Source organism: Leptosomus discolor, chromosome 9 (genome assembly GCF_034619465.1).
Source record: "Leptosomus discolor isolate bLepDis1 chromosome 9, bLepDis1.hap2, whole genome shotgun sequence".
Classification (NCBI taxonomy): domain Eukaryota; kingdom Metazoa; phylum Chordata; class Aves; order Leptosomiformes; family Leptosomidae; genus Leptosomus; species Leptosomus discolor.
In genome coordinates, this window is record NC_141399.1 from 16,540,176 (window position 1) to 16,567,063 (window position 26,888).

Genomic DNA, 26,888 nt, shown 5'->3' on the forward strand with positions numbered 1-26,888 from the left:
TTGTTCTTTTCAGTGCTGCAGACCAAATCTAGAGAATCAAAGACCACAGACAGTTAAATTTTCTTTTGTAGTCTCAGAGGACCTATATAGTTCAAAGCCTTCCAAAGGCATTCTCTTTACTTAACTTCTTTCTCCCTCAAGGCAATCTATGCTTTTACCTTTATTACTTCAGGTTCATCAGATCTTTCCACAAGTCAAGACTAGATGACTGGCCATTCTCACCAGGAATAAAAGAGCAAACAAGTTGCTAAGATTTGTCAAAAAGGTGTGAAACTGCCACATCAGACTACTGACTTCCTGCTCTTGAGTGCAAGATGTCACTCTCTCTTCTCCCAGACTGTGAGATCGAGAGTTCTCACACCTCAGATTTAGAGGAGCTGGAACTCCTCCAGCATCTGCGGTCCTCTCCTTATTTTGTCATCCCCTCATGGTGATCTTGAAAGCCCTTGACAGCTCAGGCTCTTCACTGCCTCTTGCCTTTTTAACATACTCCACCTGTTCCCATTCACCTTCTTGCCATGGTGCTATTCTTCCACCTTAGATAGGAATAATCTAAGATCCCTTAGAGATCCAATATAGAAATTACACAGCTTTGAAGTGTCTTGTTAGTGGAAGCACCACACATTTGATGGTCGGTGACCTGGGAAAGAAGCAGCAATTTCCTGCATGAATCCTGCAGAGGCCTATGCATAGGGCTTGACTGCAGTATGTGTGCCAGTTCACTGCTGCATTCTGCTGACACCAGGACTACTAACCTTGATGATCACTTTGACATATATTACTTTTCCTCTTCACTTTGCATTCATCGTATTACATTTTTACCCAGCCTTTTTGGTACATTTTATTGTCTTCTTTCAAAAGCAGTGGCATTTTAAAAGTGCTAGAACAAAAACAACCAAACCAAATCCAGAATATTAGTATTCTTAAACTGGAAGGCTTATTGCTTAAGATTATTTGAAAAAAAACCCATTAGGTTTTATTAGATCAAATCAGTAGCTAAGTACAGGTCAACTACAAAGCAAAACTGAAACACTTAGCATCTTGTTCAACATGCTGCAGTGCAAGTGGGTTGCTAAATGATAGTAAACAAATGTAAATTAATCTTCTGAGATTCTGGCTGGTTGGTGGCTTTTTACATGCCCCAAAAGTCATCATTTCAATGTTTTGGAATAATATGTATTTAGTAGAGATGTGACCTACAAGGAATCTCAAGAGAGAAACTGATGGTAGGATCTTAATTTTTTGTTGCACCTACTTACTGAATTTCCCACAAAACTTTGGGAAATGTGCTGAATTGAGTGCAGTGACTTCTTTCTTTGTTACTATTTTGTATCTATCAAATTAGACCCAAATATGTTACGCTTCCATGAGAACCAAAATATAAGTGTGGGTCAAATACGTTAAATCTGACAGTGTGCACCGCTGAAATCTTTTTGTAGTCTTCTTGCACAAACAACCACACCAAATAAAAATCAAAATGGTTTAATGTAATTTATTTGAAATGCTTCCAGAAAAGTTTAAGGCTATTATTTAAAAAAAAAAAAGTCAATACACACATTCATTCTTTGTTCTGTATGAACACTTTACATGCTTTTTCGCTCTTCTTAAACATTTTGCTGAACAGGTTTTATGAAAATGGTTCACCTTCTAATATGCTTTCCTGTGCCTTTTCTTTTGCAAATTTTTCCTGTTATCATCACTGGTATGCTCATTCAGCTCTAAAAATGAAGCAGTTGAAATAAATTACAAAGCTTGAAACAGAAAAGAAAATTGATTTTTCTGAAAAACTATAAATACAGAAATATGTTCTATAGGGTAAAAATGACATTTTTTAAAAAATAAAAATACCTTGGTTTATATTTTTTATCATTTTGTCACACTGATTTCTGTAACGCGCCTCATCATATATATATGTAAGATACTTATAGTAAATTTTCTGTAAACTTGTAGAACACAAGAAAAATGTTTTTGGCAATAACTTAGCAGATTTTCTACTTCTGTTGTTATGAGTACTTTGCACAGGTTTATCTCGTGTAATATTGACGATCATTTATATTTATTAATATATATTTTTGTAGCTTGCTGTACAGCACTGGCATTATTTCTTATACTAAGAAATAAAAATTTACCCAGGGATTCCTGAAAAGTAACAGGATATTGAACGGAGTGTTTTAGACTGCATTTAAGTGACTCATCTGCTTCTCATCATAATGAGTAGCTTAAATCAGCCACGAGAAAACACAGTAACATTTCCAATTACAGCATGAGATTAAATGCAACAAAAAATTTTAAAACAAAACTTGAGAAAAATATAAAGGATGTAATACATCCTAAAGGAAAAGCAATTCCCTTTTTGTTTAAACTTTCTCTACATAATCCCATAGGGTATTTGTAGAGCACCATTTATATAAAATTGTCAACTTGTTTAAAAACCAACTACAAGTAATTGTAAACAAATATTTACAGAAAATTAAATGTTTTAACATTAGTTTAGTGGTGTTTAAAACCAACAGTGGAGGTCAGTGGAGTGCAAAATGCTGAAGAGGGCCTATTCACAAGCAAAAGCTTTTTTTCCATTCTTATCCTGTTTGGGATAATATATATATACACACACACACGTACGTGTATATATATATATATATATACACACACACACACACACACACACACATATATACACGGCACTGAAAGCAAACTACTAGCTTATTTACAAATACCCAGTATTCTCAGCATTTCATTTAATTCAGTGCTGGCTGTAGAGGTTTGGTTGGGTTTTTTTCAGTTGATTATTTTTATTATTGCATGGCTTTGATAAACAAACCATAGCACTATGCTGACCACTTTAACTGACCAGATTTAGTAAGTTCAGTTGCTGAATCTTAGGACAGTGCGCTTTGTTTTGAAAAATTGATCCCTAAAGAGTCACTGCTTACATGGCCCACTGTTTATACTTCTTGTTGATTTAATACTACAAAGTTCATATAGGTTATTGCAAGGTGGTTTTCTTTTTTTTTTTCAAGAAACTATTTTTCCCTTCCATGCCTTAATGAAAACTTAGTATCTTGAGACCTATCCTGAAACTCCAGATTAATTCCACATCTTCAGCTGCCCCATTAAAGGGCAAATAAAGTACTTCAAAAATTATGAAAAGATTCTTTATGTAATGCATATGCATATATAAACAGTAGTTTAGAGATTCTGTTTACAGCAGGACATTGAGAATAACTGGTCAAGTACCTCTTTCATCCACCTTAGATGTTTATAGAATATAATCACAAAACATGAGTTGCAAGAGATTCCAGCTTATATAGATCGGCAGTTACAGTACTACACTCATAGGTACAAATACAAGGACTGCATTGACATTGTCACAAAAAATATTTTAAAAGTGCTTCTCCAAATGGTTCCATGTATGGAATGCAAATACTGTATAGGTAAGACAGATTTTCTTCCATGTCAAACATTGGTTTCTATTTGCTTTTCATTTTCACAACAGTTTGTCTGTTCCATACGCTCACAGTCGATGCTGATCTCGCTGGTGTCCATACTACAGTCTGACTCACAGTCCGATTGGTCCATTTGCTCAAGTGTGGTTTCTCCCTGGGGTACTCTGCTTCCATTTGGTGACAAAAGAAAACGTGCTTCTGAGTTCAGCACGCCAGCTTTGCCTGCATACGTGATTTTTTCTTTGGCCTGGCGGATACAGTTAAGCCACTGTTGTTTGTTGAAGGAGTCATTGGCTTGGAGTGAGTGAGTCTGGCTTTGAGATCCATTTTTGAAGCTGACTCTAAAGAAGTTTTTGACTGAAAGAAACAATACATATCAAAACACTGAATGCTTTGGCTGAATGGATTTTATAATAAATGAGTATATTAAAATAACAGAATCTGCAAAATCTTTGACTTACGATATTTTCCTGCCCATACTGTATCAGACCAGAGAGAAGAGTCTAGGTATTTCCTTGTTTTGTGGGGCAAGAACACATAACAGTACAAGCACTTCTAATAATTTCTTATTTCTGGATTAACAATTTTGGCTCTGCCATGCATGAGCTACCCATAAAGCTTTCAGTGAATCAGCAGGATTAAGGCTTCTCCCACACTTCAGTGCCTCTCCTCCACTTCTCTGCAAAACAGATTTCCAGAACCTTCACTGAATACTGTGCCTTGTGTCAGCTGGAGATTGCCTGATCTGAGCCGGCAGTGTGCCCAGGTGGCCAAGGCAGCCAACAGCATCCTGGCCTGTATCAGAAACAGCATGGTCAGCAGGAGTAGGGAGGTGATTATGCCCCTGTACTCGGCACTGGTGAGGCTGCACCTGGAATACTTGGTTGTTCAGTTTTGGACCCCTCACTACAAGAACAATATGGAGGTGCTGGAACAGGTCCAGGGAAGGGCAACGAAGCTGGTGAAGGGTCTGGAGCACAAGTCTTATGAGGAGCGGCTGAGGAAACTGGGGTGGTTTAGTCTGGAGAGGAGGCTGAGAGGAGACTCTGTTGCTCGCTACAGCTGCTTGAAAGGAGGTTGTAGTGAGGTGGGGGTTGGTCTCTTCTCCCAAGTAACAAGTGACAGGATGAGAGAAACGGCCTCAAGTTGCACCAGGGGAGGTTTAGATTGGAGATTAGGAAAAATTTCTTTGCTGAAAGAGTGGTCAAACATTGGAAGAGGCTGCCCATGGAGACAGTGGAGTCACCATCCCTGAGGTGTTCAAAAAAACTTATAGATGTGGCACTTCAGGACACAGTTTAGTGGGCATGGTGGTGTTGGGTTGACGGTTGGACTTGATGATCCTAGAGGTCTTTTCCAACCTTAATGATCCTATGATTCTATCTCTTCCATTCATTTCACTAATAAAGTGAATACATACAAAAAACCCTCAAAGTTTTCACAAGATAAGTGAGATTTAAAGGACACTTGTAATAGAAACAAGCATCTTTATATTATGCTTAATTAGATGGACATTAACTCTTACCTCATGACATTAACATGAATAGCTAGTGTCTTAACACTAAGCACTACATTAATTATCTGTCAGCTGTTATGGAATAGCAATCAATGTCTCCATAATACAAGAAAAGTCACAACAGCTAAAGCTTATCTTAAGATTTCAAAATACTGTTGCTTATGATTTTGTGGGTTTGCCACTACATCCTACATATTCTCCCCTTCTCAATTCAGTACAGAAGCAGGTGTGCGGAGAAATCCCATTATCGATACAGTGAACTTTGAGAAACAATCTCAAAGAAGCAAGTTACAGCATAATAAACCAGTTTGAAATAAAAATCAAGATGTTGGATGTAGATAACGTAGATTTTAGGGAAAGCATTCTGATGTCTCATTGGCAGGTGTCTTAAGGTTATGATCACCCTATATAAGTAAATAAAAAATAAAGGTGTAGTCATACTTCTCTCATTGTTGCTGAATGCACCACGTATGGATCCACCCAATCGCACCTCTCCATCCTGCAAGTCTTCTAGCACAAGCTCCCTTACTGGAATTGGCTGCCGATACAGCTGGTAGCAGAGTTGTTCATTATGCGTGATAGCTCGAGTAATCACCAACACTTCTTCAAAGAGGAAGACATGCAGTTTCTGTTAAGGATTAATAAATAATAATGCATTATTCCTTTGTTAGAACATCATTAAACAAAATTTAATTAAACTCTAGTACATTATAACCCTGTGTTTTCAACAGTTAAATAAATAAGGATTCCTCTCTTCCCACTATTTAAAAGCCGTATGGCACAGCAGCATCTAAGTATGTAAATGTGATGATTAAAAAAATTCTAAAATTATTTTTCCAGTTCTCTTCTCAGTTTCTTATGTCATGATCCTAATTAATCTTTTTAGTGTTGAGGCCTTGAAATGTTGTGCATGACATTTTAAAGCTCTCTCTACAGCAGCATGCTTATACGCATTCCTCTTTCTGACACGCACTTTAACTTCACTGCCTGTGTTATTAAGAAACAGGCAAACTTATTAATCTAAGTATGTTCAATGAACAATTACAAGCAGTCTTTTTATAATTCACATGCTGCTCACAATCAGCTTCACCACAGCTCTTCGAAGCTCAGAAAATTACTTTTGCTCCTAGGTGGCACAAGCCATCTGTCCTCATCTTTAGATTATGTTCCTCATCACATTTTGAAATCCCCAGTGGCTTCCAATAATAAACAAACTGAAATTTTAAATTAATTTCACTTAATATCGGGCATTGAAATTAATTTTTTGTTTTTCACTGCCAAAATTTTCTTCCCAATCACAAGTAACTATTCTTCGCTGCTAAAGTTGATCTGACTCTAAATCTAAATAGACACATTATTTACAGTTTTAACACAAGATAGATCTTCAGGTCCATTTAGCTCACTGTCCCATCTTCCAGTAGCTCATGCTTTCAGAAAACTGTAATGAAAGGGGTAATTATAGCAGAAACCTTTCCCAGTAATGCCGTGGCAGTCTTCAAATATTGAAAAAGTCCATCTTAATTCTATTTTTCCACAATAGACACCTCATTTTATATCCATCTAAGTCTTTGCAGGACACACACCTAAAGTTTTTGTTTGTTCCTTATTCTGCAATGCTGTCATCTTTTCTATTAACAGTGATTCTATGCAGAGTCTGGTAAAGAATCTATCCAGTATATGTTTCAGTGTAGATGTTCAGCAAATCACTACCTTCTCATATGAATGAAATGTTAGAGAAAGCAAAAATGTGTGAGATTAACAAGCAAACATCCATGCCTGTGTATACCTCAAATGTTTAAGTAGAGGTGTGATTTGTTTTTTTTTTTTCTTTTAATATTCTAAACGTGCAGTAAAAATACCTTGCTTATTTTGAAACTCAGTTTTCAAATTATCACCTGCAAAATACTGCAGATTCTGCATAATGTAAAGCTCTGTTATGACTGATTTTAGTGGAAGTCGTATGAAACTCCTTTTAATGGTGAGATCTCTTATTTGCTGCAAAAGCTAATACTCTGTAATCGCAGGTGTGAAAAGGAAAGTGATAACATTAAGATATAATTAATCTGTTTTTCACCCCAAATCAAAGAAACGCACAAACATAAAAATACCTCGTGCTGGCAATTGTATTCAAGCAATACATCGGTGTGGAAACCTCCCAAAAATGTCAGGGAATTTAAAATACTGTTCATAAATTGAAAAGAATTAATGATATACTTAATATTATGCTACCAAAGAAGGCAGGCATAGTGTGGATGGAATAAATGAAGTTCACCAGAAAGATGAAGATTGCCAGTTTCTTCCCGCCAATTTGCTATACATTAACTGCTTGCCTGATCTTTATCAGGTGAACCAGAAAACAGCATCCATTTCATCTTTCCATCTCAGCCATGAGGTAAAACATGATCCTTCTATTGTATAGATAAACATGCTACATAGAAGCACTCCCAATGCTGCTTAGTTTGCTGGATTTTTTAATAAAACTGTCACAAAGCTCAGTTAACGAGAAAAAGATTTTTTTTTCATTGTTCAAAATTTCATGTTACTTCTGTTTAACCTTGGGGAAACAAAATAATCTAAGAATGGCTGGTTTCTCTTCTATTAATATCTCTACTAATCTTCATGGTTGTTGGTGGTTTGGTTTGTTGGGTTTTTTGTTTGTTTGTTTGTTTTTAAAACAGAAATCTCAGCTTAGGACACTTCCCAGTAGTGCAGACTTCTGGACACTGGTATCAAATACCAAATTTCTCTGATGAATACATTAACTTCGACTCCAACAAATAATCAAGTAAAACATGCTTAATTACCACAGCCTTTGACAGACTGAAAAATTTGTTAGTACATTTTGTGTGTCATTATAGACATCACTATCATATCTCTGAAACCAGAAATACATTTCTTAATTGCTTTTTTTTTCTCCTACAAGTTTTATTGAAATTTATCAGATTTAGAATTTAGCCAGGATATTGTTGCCCCCTTAAGATTCAGAGATACATATAAGCTTATTATCTCCATATATATATATTTTGTTAGCTGACTGCCAACAAAAAAGATGAGTGTTATAGATAATAGGTAATATTTATCAACTTCCTATATATGAAGGGTGATGTTTCATATGTATACTCACAGCTCTTTTAGCTGTCAAGAAAAATGAAGATAACTTTAAAAGCTATTTACAACAAAACATTTATTCCTTACCACTCCCCTGTTGTTCTTCAGTTCACCATGACAACATACAACACGTGAATTCTCAATCAATGAATCCCTTTGGCCTTCTTCAAGATAAATAAGTCTCTCTTTATAATACTGGCATTCAGATTCACCGGTCTTTATGTTGATTTCAGCCACTATGCCCTGAATTATATTTATCTACAGAAAAACAATGAAAACATTTGAAATTTAATTATATGGTCCAACATTCAGTGCTATCTCCTAATATTTTCTTGTAGCTACAAGAAAATACATTTTAAATTACAGTATATTTTTCACTAATTTTTTGCAAACCAGTCTATAAGAGTATTAATACTGGCAACAGAATTAAGTAGACTACAGTGTACAAAGACACTTTAGTTTGGCTTTATCATTGTTTCTAACAAGGCTTAAAAATCTGATATTTCTCTCTTTATAGCAAACCAAAATAAGATGAATTAAGATAAACTGATCTTAAAGAATAAGATAAACTGATGTAAGACATATAATCAGAGATGTATTTTTGTCAGATGAAATGTGCCAATAAATCACAAGACAAACAACCTGCCTTAAAAATATTTATTTAAAATAGAATATAATTCTCTGAAAACTGCTGCATCATATCAGAGAACAAGAAACAGAAGAATTATCAATATCATTATCCTACAAAACACGCAACTAGCCCAAACCACTAAATTCTCAACTTCTATTCATTGTAAAAGTTACCCTCTGGAAAGAAGGTAAAATTAATTTTATTTTACAACTCCACTACTTGCATATACCTACAATTTTATGATTAAAAGTAATACTTACCTTGTCTTTTTACTTTAAAAAACATTAAAAAGAAAGCTTTGCCTGTTCTATAAGAATATGATCTGTAAAAATTAAGGACCTTGAGATCAATTTGTCTGAAACTGAAAATACAGCTCCTTAATTGGGCATGTGGGTGTGAAGTTCTGTTGATTTTAGTCAACTCTAATAGTGATCATAGGTTGCTTAGACTGATCAAATTCCTCTATTAAATAACTGGAGCAGGGTGGTGGAGCAGGGGAATGAGTTGAGACATACATGCCCAAACAGATAATTCAAGAATCTGCTGATCCCAGGAGATTTATCAGGGATCAGCTTGGCCCAATGTGCTTATAGCAGATTGCCAGAAAGGAAGACAAATGTACTTCATAACCCTAAGACAGTGTTAAGAGCCAACCACATAGAGTAATTTCTGTTTCCTAATTTAACTTCGCAAATACACAATTTATGAAATATATCACTTCAAAGATAAACAGTGTTCTGCTGAAGCAGAATACCACAAAGCTATATAAGGCTATTGAAATATCAAGAAAAAAATCCTGATTATATTTTATTAAACAATTACCAAATACAAGTACTGGAAGAAAGCATTTAAAATATTTTTAGAAGATACTACCAGACATTATGTAGAAAAGCAAACCTTAGAAATAAGCAGAAGAGTTCTTTGAGATATTTATGATTTTTGTTTGGGTTTAAAAGAATATGCACAAAGGGACAATGTACCTTACAGATTACATCTAAATGCAAGTATCCAAGCTTTGAACTTAAACCACAGTTGTCCAATTTTACAACAGAGAAGTTGAGCTGGGCAAGGGATTTGGGGAAGGAATCGCAGAACAAGAGCTGTCAGGTACATGTGTTTTGAAACATGCACTTTCCAAAAAAAAGCCGGATGCCATTTTTCACCAAAGAAATACTAAAATGTACAAAATTTCAAAAATTTGGTCCTCAAAATATTAATGAAATGTACTTATTTTGAAATAGTATTCGATTTATTTAGTCATTAATTTAGAAGTGTGTTTGAAACAAATCCACTACAGTAAACTGTACGTTCACATGAGAGGGGCAGAGAGAGAGGGGCAGAGAGAGAGGGGCAGAGAGAGAGGGGCAGAGAGAGAGGGGCAGAGAGAGAGGGGCAGAGAGAGAGGGGCAGAGAGAGAGGGGCAGAGAGAGAGGGGCAGAGAGAGAGGGGCAGAGAGAGAGGGGCAGAGAGAGAGGGGCAGAGAGAGAGGGGCAGAGAGAGAGGGGCAGAGAGAGAGGGGCAGAGAGAGAGGGGCAGAGAGAGAGGGGCAGAGAGAGAGGGGCAGAGAGAGAGGGGCAGAGAGAGAGGGGCAGAGAGAGAGGGGCAGAGAGAGAGGGGCAGAGAGAGAGGGGCAGAGAGAGAGGGGCAGAGAGAGAGGGGCAGAGAGAGAGGGGCAGAGAGAGAGGGGCAGAGAGAGAGGGGCAGAGAGAGAGGGGCAGAGAGAGAGGGGCAGAGAGAGAGGGGCAGAGAGAGAGGGGCAGAGAGAGAGGGGCAGAGAGAGAGGGGCAGAGAGAGAGGGGCAGAGAGAGAGGGGCAGAGAGAGAGGGGCAGAGAGAGAGGGGCAGAGAGAGAGGGGCAGAGAGAGAGGGGCAGAGAGAGAGGGGCAGAGAGAGATCCCTCTGGTTTTGCAACACTATTCTGAAAAAATAACAGAATGAAGGCGAATTTCAGCAACATTCTTGGGGATGATAATTACTGTAAATTCAGAAGATATGTAAGGTCTCAAGCCAAAGAATAAAACTTATCTAAATCATCTAAAACCTGAAAAGAAATCTCCACATTACCCAACTTAAATTAGAATGGAAAATGACATTCAAAGGTAAATACAGAATGGACAAGGATCAGACAAGAACTGTGGAAAACACCTCCCATCCCTGCCTTTTTCTTTTTGGTATCACTTTGCTACTGAAATAGGATTTAATTGGGAGAACAGGGCTAGATATTTCATGTATTAGTTCTGGCTGTTCGTATTAGCATTCACATACTTTATGTAGTGTCCCTTAGTTCATTAATAAGCTAAAAGTGCTATAGTCTCCTAAAAAAATGCAAACTCAACAATAACTCACAGCTTCTTCAAGGTGCTGCTGATCTGGATGATCATTTGGTGTGTGTCTCAAAATTTCTCTAAGTAGTAATGGGTATTTAACCAAACGGCTTCTTGGGATGTCAAGGAAATTCCAAAGGTCCAGTTTGCGACTAAAAGGAGACTCTAAGCAGCGCTGTAGGAAATCTTGCACTCTGTGATCTTGCTTCTTGTGGTCCAATAAAGCTTTGGCTGCTACTTGATTGCTGCAGTAGCTATCGTAGGAGCTTAGGCATGGAAGCTGAGGAAAGTAGTAAATTAGTCTGAAGCTGAAACAAAGCAGTTCGCTACGTTGAAAGTTTCAAGTGATTCAGGATGTCAGAATTCATGCGGAGAATCATTAGCTGGAGATCTATCCACAATGTATTGATGATATATTTCCAACATATAAGGTTTACAAGGGTCCTCTGACCACCTTGTTCATCGTTTAAATCATGTAGAAGCTCTAGCTCATCTCTCGGTTCCTAGAGATCTCCAGTATCATTCCAAAGCATTAAAAATATTCATAACTTAAGACTGAGCACTACTTCATGCAGACAATAATTGAACACAGAAGTCTGATTTTAATTATGAGTGGAAATAAAAGCCTACGAATGAGTACTCCCAAAGCTGGCCTTTTTTAGATAAATGAACTTCTATAGTCAAACTTCTCTCTTGCCCTCAAGAACCCTGACCAAATTAGATGACAGAATCATGCCTTAAATCTGAAAAAAACCCAAACCCTAGCTTGTATGTTGATTAGAACAATGTATCCTTTTACAAAAACCGCTATATTAAACACACAATTATATGTAAAGTTCTCAATAAAGGAAATTAGACCTGGACATATTTGGACCAAGAGAAGTTCACTGGTGGTCAAACACACCAGAAAATAAATATATTTAAAATTAGAAAGAAAAATGGAAATAATTTTTGACACTTATAAGTTTATCATTAACTATTTGCATTATGTACCAGTAGTGATGTTTCTCTTGTTTACAATAAGCCACTGTTTGACAAAGAGCTGCTAAATGTTATTATCTAATCCCTTAAAAATTTCAAGCCCTTTTTTCCCTGCTAAATTGCCTTATTTATCACATATCTAAATCCTTTTAAAAATAGCTCTTTTTTAATATAATGAGTGATTTTATCAGCAAAACTACAAAAGCTATTTTCAGTGTTTATGTTGTTGGATGCTAGTGAAAGTGAATCACAGAACAGTTTGGGGCCGGAAGGGACCTTTAAAGGCCATCTAGTCCAACCCGCCTGCAGAGAGCAGGGACATCTTTAGCTGGATGGGGCAGCTTTTGTGGGACAGCAATAGCATTGCTCTTCTGTCCCTGTCTGCCTTCCTTTGACAGCACCAACAACTACCTGTTACCTTGACTGACATTCAAAAATAACTGTAAGGCACCCTTACACAATGCAAGTGTTCAAGCTCTATTTCCCTAGGAAACTGGAATACAAATGGGGGTAGAGTCTTAAAGATCCGATCTACATCAGCATCTTAAATACTACTCATCTCCTGAATAATAAAAGCTTTAAAAGCAACATCCTGGTCTAAATCTTTTCATGGAAAAATCCCTGAAAAGAGAAAATATTCCATTATGTCTCTAATAGTTACCCTATGTTTAACAAATACTTTGAGAATATATTTTTTACATGTTATGCTAGATATGGAAAGGAAATTTTCTGACATAAACTATTTTGCAGCTCCAAACTACGGTCCCAAAATTTATTAAATCTCTGCCTTACCCAACCCACAAGAATATGGCCAACATGTTCTGTTGATCCATCAGGTTTCCTGACTTCTTGAAGTCGCCTAAGAAGATCTGATCATGATTAAAAAAAGAAGAGAAACTTCACTTAATGAAGCAGATTTCTGTAAATCTAAGTGCAACAGTAACACAGACAAATACTATTTAAGTTTTACCTTCATGTAGAGGAATTAGAGAGTCCAATGTTCCAAAAATTTGATTCAACTCTTGCTCTGTCATTATGGAAAGTTTAAGCATTGGGTCACGATAAGCCTGAAAAGAAAAAAGGGGAGTTCAGTAATTAAAATATCATTGGTAGCTGAAAAATTAGTGATAGCATTTAAAGCTCCCTGTAAGTAAAAACCAGACCTATTGCTGAGAATATTTTAAAGTTTCATGACCATATCTTAAACTATCAATTTTGTATTTAAAAAAAAAAAAAAAGGCAGCACATTTAAGTGTTTCATAAAGAATGGGAAAACAGAAATATGTTTCGGGTTTTTTGCCCCTCTTACTGGGGCAAAAAGCAAGGATTATTTTAAAAGTGATATGAACAAATGAATACTGATTTTTGTGGGGTTTTTTAAAAAGCATACCTTTTTTGCTAACTTCAGATCTTCTATCAAGTCTTCTTCTCCCTGGGAAAGTTCAAAGATAGCCTGTAAAAAAAAAAGACACAAATATTATAAAGTATTTTTATTTAATCTGTACTCAACTTGTTGAGTTGATGTTATATTCTGAATAGCTGCTAAATCTAATTACAGAAATAAAGTAAGGCTTTATTCCATAGGTACAGAATCATGTGCAGTATTTTTTAAGAGCGCGCTATATCAGATCATTCATAAAATGCTTAACTGAAATAGCCACAGAATTAGGGTGGGTTTTTTTTTTTTTTTTCCAAACGGATGCATTTCAACATGGAGGAGCTATCTTCAGTGTGATATTTTGACTCAACTATGTTTTAACCATTTATACAACTATTGCATAGGAGTTTGTTGTGGTCCACTTCAACACACACAGTAGTAAAGGTTCCAGGTGGTCTAGGAAGTAAAAGACTGATCTTTAAAACATTTCTTTGGTAATGAGCACTTTTATTTTGGTACCAGTTCATTTTTTTGTTAAGAAGGTTGAGCTCTACTCAACTGTCGGCTGAAGTTAGTTACTTGTCTTGAAGCAGATTTGAGACTTTAAAGCTGGCAGATTAAAAATAACCACTACCCTGGCTTGTCAAAATACCATTGTATTTACTCATTTGCATGATTTCATTCTAAACTGGGGTGCAGTAAAAATCAATAACATTTTGGTCACTTAGAATTACTGACTTTACAGTCAAGGCTTTCCACCTGCACAAATCATGGAAGAACATCTTCAGCTAGTATAGATTCTCCTAGCTTGATAACATGCACGCATGGAAGGCTTGCCATAGCGCCAGTTAACTGACAGCACGCACATGGCAGAGGTTCAAGTATTCTGTTGAGACATGCAGTATAGGAACCAATATAAAGCAGAACCCTCATGCAAAACTTCCTGGAATACAGCTCCTTTATTTGGCCTCTACGAAGGATCCTGGCTCCTGCCCCAAGAGAGTAATGACTGTTACGCTATGCAAACAGTTTCTACAGTTTATTTTTCAATAAGCTGCCTTTGAAGTTCTCAATTTTAAGTTATTAAAGTTTTTAAAGTTATTTCCTATGAATTCTTGTACAATGTTAAAATCAGCACAAGAAGTGCTTGATGTTACTGTTGTTTGATTTATGACTTAGTCCCTGAAGTATTCTCAGAGAGATTGTTATAAACTTTTTTGATACTGCTAGAAATTCCTTTAGGAAAAAACATGCTCGATTCCACAGGAGCCCTGTCATTAGCTGTACCATGAACTATTTAGAATATGTCAGGTACAACACATTAAAACTACTGTCATACTCTTTTTGTTGCGTTGGAAGATAGATTTCATCTTTCTAGCACTGAAAACTTCCTCAAAGACACCCTTTTCCAACAAGGGAAATGATTATGCATTTCTGTGTGTACATATCACTTGATTAATACCTGTTCCTGAAACAGCATGCTCATCGTTACTAGAACAACAAAATGAAATCTCAAAATATCAACTATCATTATGATGAAGTGAAATTTTCTACTTTTGTATGAATTTTAGTTTTGCTAACATTTGAATTAGGGGTTGTGAAACTATGTGAAACTTTGGGTCCTGAAACTCTGCATAGCCTGTTTGCTGATGAGAGGAAGGTACAGAAACTGCAGGAACCCAGGAACAGCAGGAGCTCCCTCAAAGCTATCTATGCATACCAGACAGACATCAAGGTGACAAAGCTCCAGATATCAAGGAGACATCAACAAGACAAAGCTATACATCCCAGATGTTAAGGAGACAACAAGGAGATGCCTACCAAACATCTACATAACTGTTATGGTTGCAGAAAAAATAAGAGGTTGCATCAGAAGAGGGGCCCTGCCTTGTGCTCAAGAGGGTGGCTTTGACTAGAGGACATCGTGAAGAAGACTACGGGTAACCACTAGAGACCCTCGAAAGACCACCGACCCACTTAGTTCTGCTTGATAGAGCCTGTGCAAGGGGGAAGGAATCTATGTAAAACATTTCTGGGAAATCATTAGAATAACACCACCTTTTTGGGGAAAGACAGTGAATGTATAATGAGAAAGGTCTGTAAAGGCTGTAACCATGCAACCAAAAAGCGCGCTCACCTTTGCAAAGCAATTCACGTGCGTGCCCAGCACTGCAATAAAAGAATGCCTTACTTTCTAATACCTACAAATTGGTCTTAGGAGAGTTATTGAACTGACATTTCGGTAACAATTACAGAAACTGTCATACAGAACATGTACACACACACAGCCAATTGTAGTACAATATATCTTAGTAACTTCACATTTATTAAGAAAATACAATGAGCTGATTTAAAAAAAAAAAAAAGTTATTTAATATAGCTTGAATTCTAAAGGCTAGGGATGGAATTCTGCTTCTAGTGGAGGTGGTGATGTTCTGTTTTATTTCAGGAAAGCTTCAAGTGCTCTCCTAATGCCTACTAGCATTCCTGAACTCCATGCTTTAAAGATTACTTTTGAACATGAAATTTATGGTAAAAAAAAAAGTTATACCTCTTGACGCTTGATTTCTTTAGATGTAAGCACGTGGTTTACACAAATGTCAAAGGTCTCACTCCATAGTTTGCTGTCTCTCCGCTTTGTGTTAGCAGGGGGCATATTTCGAGACCATGGTCGTGGACTGAACAGATCTGGGCGACTGTCACTACGGAAACTGATAGAACGCTAGAAATATATATAAGAATAGTTTTTATTGTTAGAACAGTTTCACGTTACAGTTTTTTTTTCCCTAAGGAACTTATATACATAGTTCAGTACAACAAACAAACGTTGTCTAATTAGTTCTTACTGTGAACTTAATAGTAGTGTTTAGTACTAGGAACGTAAGAGAACTTATTTTAATACATATTTCTAGAAGGCCAGGACTTCCATCCCTGCAGTGAACTATATGTCCATGTCCAGTTCTCAACATGCTTAAAACTATACAAAGCATTCACGTACCATGCAACAAGAATGACCTACAGGGATAATGGTAGAATGGTCCAGCACACTAAACTAACAACTCATCAGATACAAAGTTTCAATTCAGTAAACAGACAGGAATTATTCATGTGTTACATATCTGCCTCATTAGATACCTAATACTTAAAAATTTAGAATGAATGCAAATTTTAGAGACCAAAAAAGTATTCATACTATTTTTTTGTTCATTTTGAAAAAAAGACTCAGTTGTTCCACAAAAACTCTGGAAAGCTAGGAGAGTAAAATCTGGTAGATAAATTAATCTTGTGTATCAACTGAAAGTCAACAAATTGTTGGGGTTTATTTTGAGGGGTGGTGGGATTGTTCAAAGATGTCTGTACTGAGAAACAACAGGTCCTACCCTCGAGGATATCAGATGAAAAGCTGCATTACATCAAACACATATTAATGGCTTAAGAAAAAAAATGTTTTCTCAGTTGGGCAGAAATGTTGCCATGGCAAAATAACTGAAACTTATTGTATAAGGAAATAAGACTGTGTAAAATACATTTAAGTTAGGCAGCAATAGTAATCTTATGTGTTAGTTACTGTGTTTAAGTCTAACCATAGCTATATTACGTACTACCTATTGTGTTTAAGTTTGCTTTGAGAAACTGAGCAAACTCGTTATAGAGACCATATATGCTGCTTGGAAACCCCCTTATCCATTCCGCCTTGACTTGAATATCAAGGATTCCAATCAGTAGAAGTAAGTAGAAATAACCAATGATTAGGTTCTATAACTAAGAGAACCAATAATTGCAAAGGTTAAATTTAATCGCAAGAATAATATGCATTATTATGTAAAATAAGTTATGTAACCATGAACAGACAACAAAAAAGGATGTAAAAGGATGACCAATGTAATGTAAAATTCAACACATTTGGTGGAGTAGTCCCCTGTGTTCCCAGCACTGAATAAAGAAGCGTCTGCTTATCCATATCAAACTGGTGTTGATAAGTTCAGTTTTCGTCTCATTTGGTGACAGAAAGAGGGTTCATAAAGTGAGACTGCCCTTCAAAACCTTTCCTCTCACCTTAATAATCGTCTTGCTACCTGATGGCAATACGTTTTTTGTTCTGTTTTGTTTTTTCTTTTTTTTAAACTGTCAGAATCATAAAAGATTTGATTGGTATAATCATTCCAGATATGTCCACAAGCAGGATTAAATAATTACTGCCATAATGCTCTAACTGACCAAACTGGTTTTGATACATGGAGAAACCCTTTCAACTGGCAAGATCCTGCCTCTTCAGATGGATAAAATCAAGAAACTAATTCACACAGAAAGGTGTGAAAAGGATATCTGACTGAAAAGAGAAGAACAATGACATTATCTTCAAGGAAAAGGTATGTCAATATTTATGACAAGCAACAAGACATTCTTTTCACACCACTTGCTCCTTCTTATTTCTCAGCATGTGAAGAAATGTGTTAAACAATCAGTGCTAGCAGATAGCAAATTGTGAAATATCAGTACTGGGTTCTACTGTGGTAGAAGCTTTATTAATATTTTTGGAGCCTCTACACTCTGATGATGTGTATTAGCATCTCTGTATCTATTATATGGTGTGGTCTTAAACTTCGATAAAACCAACTCCAATTTTAAGTGAGACTTGAGACTATTTGCCTGTAGATTCTCAGAAAGATTTCAGGCTAAGGATGGATACTTTATGCTCTCACTGTGCTATTTTGGAAAGATTCCTTTCTTGCTTCGTTAAAATTAGAGGCTTCTTTTTGAGGTCCTACCTCTGAAATGCCTCAAGTATTTCACATTTTTGAAATACTTTACTTTGTTGTTGTTAATTAAAACCTGCCTTACATAACACAATCATCATTCAATTGCCTTGGGTAAGAATATTTAAAACAAAATACATTCTCTTCATTTCCTGGTTGAAAGGAGCATATACAAAGTACAATATTTGAAATTCTCTGAAGATAGGAGCCCATGTAATGCAGACAGTGTCTATAAACACAATATGCTTTTAAAATATCAGAAGACATATTATATAAATAAAAACTGTGCCTCTTAACAGAAGCCATTTTGAGCCCTACTTGGAATTGACAAAACCCCTAAAAATAAACACACACACACATATATATATACCAACCTTTCAAAACTTTCCAAGTCACGTTCTAGTTTTCCTTCAAGAGTTAATAAGATAAAGAACAACACACGTGAAATTACATGCTTAATTTACACTTGCTATAATGATGAGTCATGGAACCCATTATTTTCACATGCAAATGGAGAGATTAGGGAAAAGAGGCAAGTGTTTTGCACCCACAAATCACCAACCATGAGAACGCAGCCAAGCAGAACAGTTGTCATTCCATAAACCAAGGTCAAATGCCCCTTTACATGCACTCCCATATGCATCCTCCAGTATATAGCTCCTTTGTTTGTCGTGGTGTTTTCTTAAAGGAATGTTTTATGTTGAATGAAGGAAAGTACTTATAATGAAAAGCACCAGACTGATTTTTAAAATAAATGCCTTGATCTTGAAATGTTTTAACACAAAGTCATATATCATGTTATAAAATGGCATGCACCCATAACAGCAAACTGAAATTACAGTGTTTCGAGAAAAGTAAGCTTTCACATCCATTGACAGTAATGTTTCTTTATGCTGCATGAGAACACTTGACACTATTCTCTACAGCCCTATACTGTCCTCCGCTGGGCAGAAGGGGCACAAAAAGGCTAAGAGACTCAAAAGGAAACCAAACTCCCCGAAGTTCTACTTGCTTGCTTAGCATCCTTGCTACCTGGACACAGTAAGTATATATTAAATTGATTTCTTTCATACATCAGCCTTTTAGTTAACCATACATAGTGTACCTTGCTTAATAGTAATAAGGAACATTGGATTAAGGGTATTTATTAGTGGAAAGTGACAGAAATGTTTTGAGGTGTTATTTAACTATGAAGACAAATTTCACTTCAAGAACAAGTGGTTTCTTTGTCTGGCATGTTTCCTTCTTTCATACACTAACACAGCAAAGGCAAAAACACTGACTGACTTATTCTGGCACACTGAAATCTAGTTAGGCTGGGAATCGCATACTCTAGTGTGGAATACAAGCTTATTTTAACATATTATGTTCTCCTTTGCACACATGTTGCAGAAATTGGCTTGTAAAGCTATGAAGAAACAAACTAATACATCATCAGGGAAATACTATTTGATGCTAAAATTAATACTTTGTCCCTTGAGAGTCAAGCATACTTGAATCATCAATGCTGTAACAGACAAGAATAGAAATGAAATGTAAACCTGATATATAAGCCTAACTAAAGAAATCCCCAAATAAACAATAAACAAAACCAAAAATTATTTCAATAAAACCCTCTGGTAGTTTAAGATAAATGTACAACATTGGTTTAACCATCTCACTTCCACCACCATACTAATTTTTTTTTTTTTTTTTTTTTTTTTCAGATAAACAGACCTATTTCAGCTTAGCAGAAGAGAGCCCTAAACTGAAGTTCTACCAGAATTTTTTAAAAACAAGTTTAAAGATACTCTGATGGTATCTTTGGTTGGTACTTGGCACGAATGGGGGAGGGGGGGATCAGTCACGTGACAGAATCCTGTGATGGAATTCTAGGAATGTCAAAACAGCATTTCTATGTCTGCAGTCTTTTAAAAATATTTTCCTAGTTTCTGGCTTCCTTGAAAAACATGTCCAGCATACTGGTTAAAAATTATGGACATCTGGGATTATTAAGATTTTCATGTAACTCCAAAAACTAAAGGAGCTGGTGACTCCAGCCACAACCCCTGATTTTGTTTACTGTATTTATCTGACTGCAATAGCTTTCACTGGCTGCTACAAGACTGTTAGTATGAAGGGTCTATGTGTTACTGCTGTTAATCCATGCAATTATCAAACCTTAATTTCAGCTGCAGTAGAGCAAACAGCTTCCTGTACTGGGAAAAGGGCACTACAGATCAAAGTCCTAGCATTCAGAACTGATGTTGAAGAGAGTTTTGTTCTTAAGGATTTTTAGAAATTTTGAGTGTCCTAAGATAGATAAAATTAATTTGGAGTCCCTACTTAAATTCAAGACCCACTGATGAAAACTGAAGTTGCAGAGGAAGCTAGCCAGACTTTAATTTCTCTCTTCAGCATCAGCTGGAGTTCTTTTTCTGATCCTATTTTCAGTTTTTAAGCCGAACCGCACAGCTGTGAATAAGACCAGCAGATCATCATAATCATTAGTCTAGCTTGATGCAGACTGAAAATACAGCTGTAAAATAAGTCGTTTTCCAGGTTGATAAACAAATAAGAACACCTGCTTAGCATTTGGGGTCCTGCAGCTGTACAGACAGACTTGTCAGAGATGAAGCTAATAGCATTAAATTAGCCAGTCTACAGTGCTCTTACATGACAGAGTGACTACTGGAAAGACTTTATGTGTTTTGTTACTTGGCATCCTTGTGGAAAAGTATTGACAATAATGCGAAAAATTGTAATAAAGTTAAGACGACACAAAAAAATTCAAATACCTCTATAATCAATAAAATATGCAAAACATGAAAAGATGCTAAGAACATATCTTAAAAGACTACACAGAGCTCAGGTGTTTCTCTTCAACCTGCATGCAGAAAGTCTATTAACATAAAGTGGAAGTTACATGTACAGGGGTAAGGGAAATAATGCACAATAAACTCTTAAAGTATCTTCCATTCAGAAAGAATATATAAGAAGGTTTGTTTGAAATGCCACAAAGGAAACTCAAAATTTTCTAATTCCTTTCATTGATGCTGTTGGAGTGGTCTTTTGGATGGATGTTCTGTTGCCCGTTTTGTTTTCTTCCAGGGGAGGAAGTTGTTTGTTTTGGGTGTCGTAATGACAGCAGTTTTCTTCATTTTACAGATACAGAACATCTAGCAGCAATGCAAGAAGCAACATGGGTTTTGACTGAAATTACTTAACAACGAAGATACATAAAAATCATACAGTAACAAAAATCAACACATGTCTTTTTACAGGTATTACACCATGAAAATAAATCCTGCTCTATACTGTTACACAAGGCATAGTCACAGCTGTGTCAATACACAATAAGGTAAAAAAGCTATACATGCTTCCCAGAATGTTTCTAAATAATTCTGAATGGGGCACTCGAGTACAAGAAGGTCAGTCTTTTTTCCCCTGTTCTATTGTTGCTGACAAAATCAGATAAGAAGTCAATTTACAGCCAGCTATGAAGGCAGTTTTGAGAGACATCACCAGCATTCATCGCTTAGAAATTAATTCAGACCTAGGATTTGGAGAACGTACAGATTGATTTCTCATCACAGCTCCTTCAAGCACATAGTTACTTAGAGGAGACAGTATGAATAACATCACTGTTTAATCTGCTTTGAAGCAGACAATTAATTAAAATATATTCTTATAATCAGTATGAACAGAGCAACACCAAAATGCTTGCAACAGTAGTGGACTTGCAACAAAGCCACTGTTCTCTCTCCTACTTTTGTCAAAATTTGCTCTGAAACATATTTGTGTAGGTCTCATCACAGGAAGCTGCTACTACATGCATGAAAAGATAGTTCGTTTCGGGTAGTCTAAATCAAACTTTATTAAATACAATATTGTACTGGACAACCCAGTCTCAAAGGCATTCATTGCAAAATGGTAGCGTAGGCACTTAAATGAGGACAACAGCTGTCTAAGGCTATGAAAAGGGAAGCGCCGTGCTCAGAAGCAGTTTAGCCAAAAATTAATTCACTTTCCACACTCCTCACAACTGGAACTAATGTAGTCCTTTCAGAGTCAGGCCAATTTTTTCCTGGAGGCAGACTATGGAGGAGATTTATACACCCCAGGGAATACAGGCATCTCTGCTCTAGTCACGCTATAATACACCTTCTGGATCAAACCCAGACTGAGGGGAGTTCAGCCATTTTGCCCTTCCTGCAGCTTTTGGATGCAGATGTCTGCACTTTCAAAATCATAGGAACAAAACACAGGAAAATCAGTGTTAAAGAAACCCTCTAAAAGCTGTTTTCTAGATAACTACAACTCCAGAAAAATGGGGTTCTTTCCCATGACTTTTTATTTATTTGTCATAAGACTCCTAGATCTAAAGTTTCATTTCTTTCCTCCTCGAGATTAACAGACAACTTCAGTAAAGCTCTAATTAACCTAATTTTGATTAAGTAACATTCTTAATACATTCAAGATATTTTTATACTTCCTCTCATCAAGGAAATTAGGCTTGTTAAATAATTTTCTGTAGATCTTATACATGCCTTCTTACATGAAGTGTTTTAAAGAGGAAACAATCTGGCTTCCTAGGCCAGAGCCACAGCAGTATTGCAGCTTCCAACTGCCTGCCACTTACAATAACCATCAGGAGTTGAGCACCCAAATGTTTGAAGTCTCAAGGTCTGAAGGCACCAGTACTTTATAAACTAAAGTTCCATTAGTCTCCAAGTGATGAAGTGAAATTTTCTACTTTTGTATGAATTTTGGTTTTGCTAACATTTGAATTAGGGGTTGTGAAACTATGTGAAACTTTGGGTCCTGAAACTCTGCATAGCCTGTTTGCTGATGAAAGAGGAAGGTACAGAAACTGCAGGAACCCAGGAACAGCAGGAGCTCCCTCAAAGCTATCTATACATACCAGACAGACATCAAGGTGACAAAGCTCCAGATATCAAGGAGACATCAACAAGACAAAGCTATACATCCCAGATGTTAAGGAGACAACAAGGAGATGCCTACCAAACATCTACATAACTGTTATGGTTGCAGAAAAAATAAGAGGTTGCATCAGAAGAGGGGCCCTGCCTTGTGCTCAAGAGGGTGGCTTTGACTAGAGGACATCGTGAAGAAGACTACGGGTAACCACTAGAGACCCTCGAAAGACCACCGACCCACTTAGTTCTGCTTGATAGAGCCTGTGCAAGGGGGAAGGAATCTATGTAAAACATTTCTGGGAAATCATTAGAATAACACCACCTTTTTGGGGAAAGACAGTGAATGTATAATGAGAAAGGTCTGTAAAGGCTGTAACCATGCAACCAAAAAGCGCGCTCACCTTTGCAAAGCAATTCACGTGCGTGCCCAGCACTGCAATAAAAGAATGCCTTACTTTCTAATACCTACAAATTGGTCTTAGAGAATGTTGATCCGATATTTTGGTAACAAAATTATATTAAATACTATGCACCTAATCTATAATATAGAAATAGCAACTACAAAATAATTTACTTTCTAAATGGCATTTAAAATGCTTGCCTTTTATTAATTTTCATCATCAGCTTCGGAAAATTACTTTTTTTGATTGTTCACTAACTCTTTTGTTTAGGCAAGGTCAAAGTTCACTACATAGAAGGAAACGTAGCAGTTCTACATGCCTAACTATACCAAAAATAACATTTTTCAAAGAAACCAACCAACATTAATAGAAAGTGGCATGGAAAATTCTGTTCATCAAATTTAAAAGTCAACATAACCCTTTAGTATAACAACTTTTATATGCTACAAGTGCAACAGTTTTCTTACTGGTAATTAAAAAAACATTATTTTTTTTTACTGGACAGAGAAGTGTCTTTTTGAGGTGAGAGTTCCAAGTTTTAAAGTTGAGTGACTCCATAGTTGTAAGTTGCCTAAACCTGTTTGGGGTGTGTGCTCTTACGTGCAGTCACGTTCCCATGCTAACCCTGGAAGAAGCTGTGAATATGTATGTATGTATTCCGCTTTTAGCAATGCGGCTTAATGTAGCAATGCATTTACTGCGATTACCTGAAGCGTCTGGCTGAACCGCTTCAATGGAGTGGCTCGTACAGGAGGAATGAGGCTCGCTAGTGATGTAACTCTGGAAAGCGGCTTGACTCGTTTGTTACTGGGCTCCTGTAGCAGGGGGAGGAGGAGAAGGGAAAGGAAAAAAAATGGGGGCAGGGTGAGCACGATCGGATAAAAACTGCTAACAGTTTTGCCCATTTTCCTAAGAAAGCGTTTGTAAAAAACCGAGTTTGTAATTAGGGTAGTAAACAAGCAATAGCAGTTTTAAAATGCTGACAATGACAGATGACTCTTGGCTGGTACATACAGATACTGGAAACAGCTGAAAAATGTAATGATGGAGAAGTTGGCATGGCTGGGAGCAGGGGAAGGGAGGAAGATAAAGAAAGACTAAATAATTTTGTTATATTGACTCATTCTTAAAAGAAATTTTCAGCAGTGCTCTGCAGCTAATGCATGTTATAATAATCTTGTCATTGAAAGGAGTACTTTCAAATAAAAACAATCCTGTTTGTTTCTTTGCCTCTGGCACTGTCGGCATGTGACTCTATTCAGTTAAATGTATTTTATTCCAGAAAATTAATTTAGACAGAAATCTCTTAACTGTAATTATCCTTTGAGTGCATGTTCCTATGGAAATAGTTATATATACAGGCAAACACATTAATAATGCGTTTATTTTTTGCATAAAATAGAAAAGAAAATTAAACAAAAATCTACCATAAAGCAGTCACAATTAAATGTTTTTCATTTCATATATACTTTTAACATGGCTTATAGTAATACATAACCACTTCAATATAATATACCGATTCTCCTGCAGATTTAAAACCCAAACATTAACAGAAATCATAACACAAGAAAAAAGTTATTATAAATACATAAAAATAGAACAGTTACCCTTGGCTTCCTAACCTCCATCTGACATTTAACGGATCTTGAACAGCACATGCAAAATGCAACTTTTGAGAGAGAAAGAGCCAAACCTTCCAAGTGAAGTTAAAAAATCATCCAACATCATATTTCAAGGACATCCTAAAGCAGTTCATCTTTCTTTTTCAGCCATGCCTATAAAGTTTGTGTAGGCTTGCTATGCCTCCAATTTTCTAGACATAGCTTTAAGAAAATGAAGCATGCCTATTATCCTTTTGTTCAGAAATCCAAATCCTTCTGGAAATAACACAGATTTGTCATACTTCCTGATAGCAAAAAATAATAAATCTCAGCAGCAATGATCATCATCTGTATTACTGGCAAGAAAAAAATCTCTCCCATTAGTACAGCAACAGAGGAAAGGTGAGAAGCAGCTACATATTTAATTTACTTCTCAGCAGGCAGACCTAGAAATCCATAAATGCTGGCTGAGATGAGGGACAAAGTGTTTAACCCTCTAGCAAAAATAACATATTCCATCACACATGAAACCTGGCATTAAAAAATTTTAGCAGCCTAAATCAAGTTACATCCTTATCTTCACCATTGCACTGCTATTCATATTCCTTCCTTTTCAGCAACCATGTCTTTGACACAGGTTTTTGAAGGAGTATTTTTTTTACGTCATTGCAGCACCACTAGCATACTTATCTACAGCATCACCATCCCCACCCCCCTCCCCCCAAAAAAGAAGAAAAATCTTTGAGGTTCCACTGTAATTCTTCTCTAACTGGTAGCTCAGCCATCAGCTGTTTCCTTTTTACTATTATTCAGAATGCCAGCCCTGGTGTACAAATAACATCCCATGACAGAGCCTGCTTGTTATGAATCATGCTGCACTGCAGTGAAAGGACGTGAAGTCCCAGACAGAGTCAGGCAGTGCTATGCCAGCAGCACAGCTTTTGTTAGCAGCTTTACCTTAGCAGCAAAGATTACTTCGGCATAAATATCACATCCCAAAAGCAAAATCTGGAAATCAAGACCATATGGACTTTCCAAAAGACAGGGTGATGGGGATTAGAATTAATAGAAAAGATTTCTCCTTTATTGCTATATCCTTTCTATTATCTTACAACATTGCTGCTATGTCTATGTTCTTTGGTCAAAAGACAACATTCAAGCAAAAAAGCACAAATTTGATTTATACAACACCAGAGTCATATCTTGCTTTCTGAAAGTTAAATGTTCCCCATAGTCTTACAGACCTTTTCCACACACATGGTGATTTATTTACAATTTTGCAGTCTTTCAGTCTTAGCGTATAACAAAACTAAGCCTAGAAGCCCTTGCATAATTTTCTGAGGAGTCTACTGACGGCAAACGAAATCACAAAAGAAGTAAATCCGGATTTCATTGCATCTCTGCAGCATTTCATTTGAGGGCACTGCAAAAAACTTGAATGAAACTTCCTGAGTAGTGTTTAAAACTAAGCAAGGAACAGCAAGTCAGTCTATACTTGTTTGAATACTTCTCAATACTCTGTGTGTGACTGCAGGTGAAGTTTATTAATTACTACCCAAAGCCTGCAGGCCAAGTACTCAGACCAGGACCTAATCTGCTCTGCCTGGTGCGGCATATAAACCTCAGGGAGCTGTAAAAATTGCTGCACACCATCAAATAACCTTGGAGAAAATCAGCCTGATGAAAAAGAATGAAAACCAACTTCTTTCTCTTGGAGAGTGAGGAAGTGAAAAAAAGAATTATGATTTCTTCTTCTTCACATCAGACGGGCCAAAGGCTCTCTGAAACCTGTGCTGATCCCTAGCCAAGGAAGGATGCCTGCAGTTC

The 26,888-nt window shown here is 36.6% G+C and overlaps 1 protein-coding gene across 2 annotated transcripts in view; it reads right to left on the reverse strand.

Moving 5' to 3' along the window:
* Positions 1 to 3,359: 3,359 nt before the first annotated feature.
* The window catches only part of ARHGEF3 (Rho guanine nucleotide exchange factor 3), a 126,670-nt gene continuing 103,141 nt past the window's right edge, over positions 3,360 to 26,888 (reverse strand). For both annotated transcript variants that reach the window (XM_086469907.1, XM_086469906.1), the window contains 9 exons: positions 24,168 to 24,275; positions 15,935 to 16,105; positions 13,396 to 13,458; positions 12,976 to 13,072; positions 12,798 to 12,874; positions 11,047 to 11,304; positions 8,158 to 8,328; positions 5,404 to 5,590; positions 3,360 to 3,803 (listed from right to left, as the gene is read on the reverse strand). In XM_086469907.1, coding sequence (XP_086326033.1) covers positions 3,457 to 3,803; positions 5,404 to 5,590; positions 8,158 to 8,328; positions 11,047 to 11,304; positions 12,798 to 12,874; positions 12,976 to 13,072; positions 13,396 to 13,458; positions 15,935 to 16,105; positions 24,168 to 24,275 — 1,479 coding nt within the window. In that variant the 3' untranslated portion in view covers positions 3,360 to 3,456. The remainder of the gene's footprint in view (positions 3,804 to 5,403; positions 5,591 to 8,157; positions 8,329 to 11,046; positions 11,305 to 12,797; positions 12,875 to 12,975; positions 13,073 to 13,395; positions 13,459 to 15,934; positions 16,106 to 24,167; positions 24,276 to 26,888) is intronic.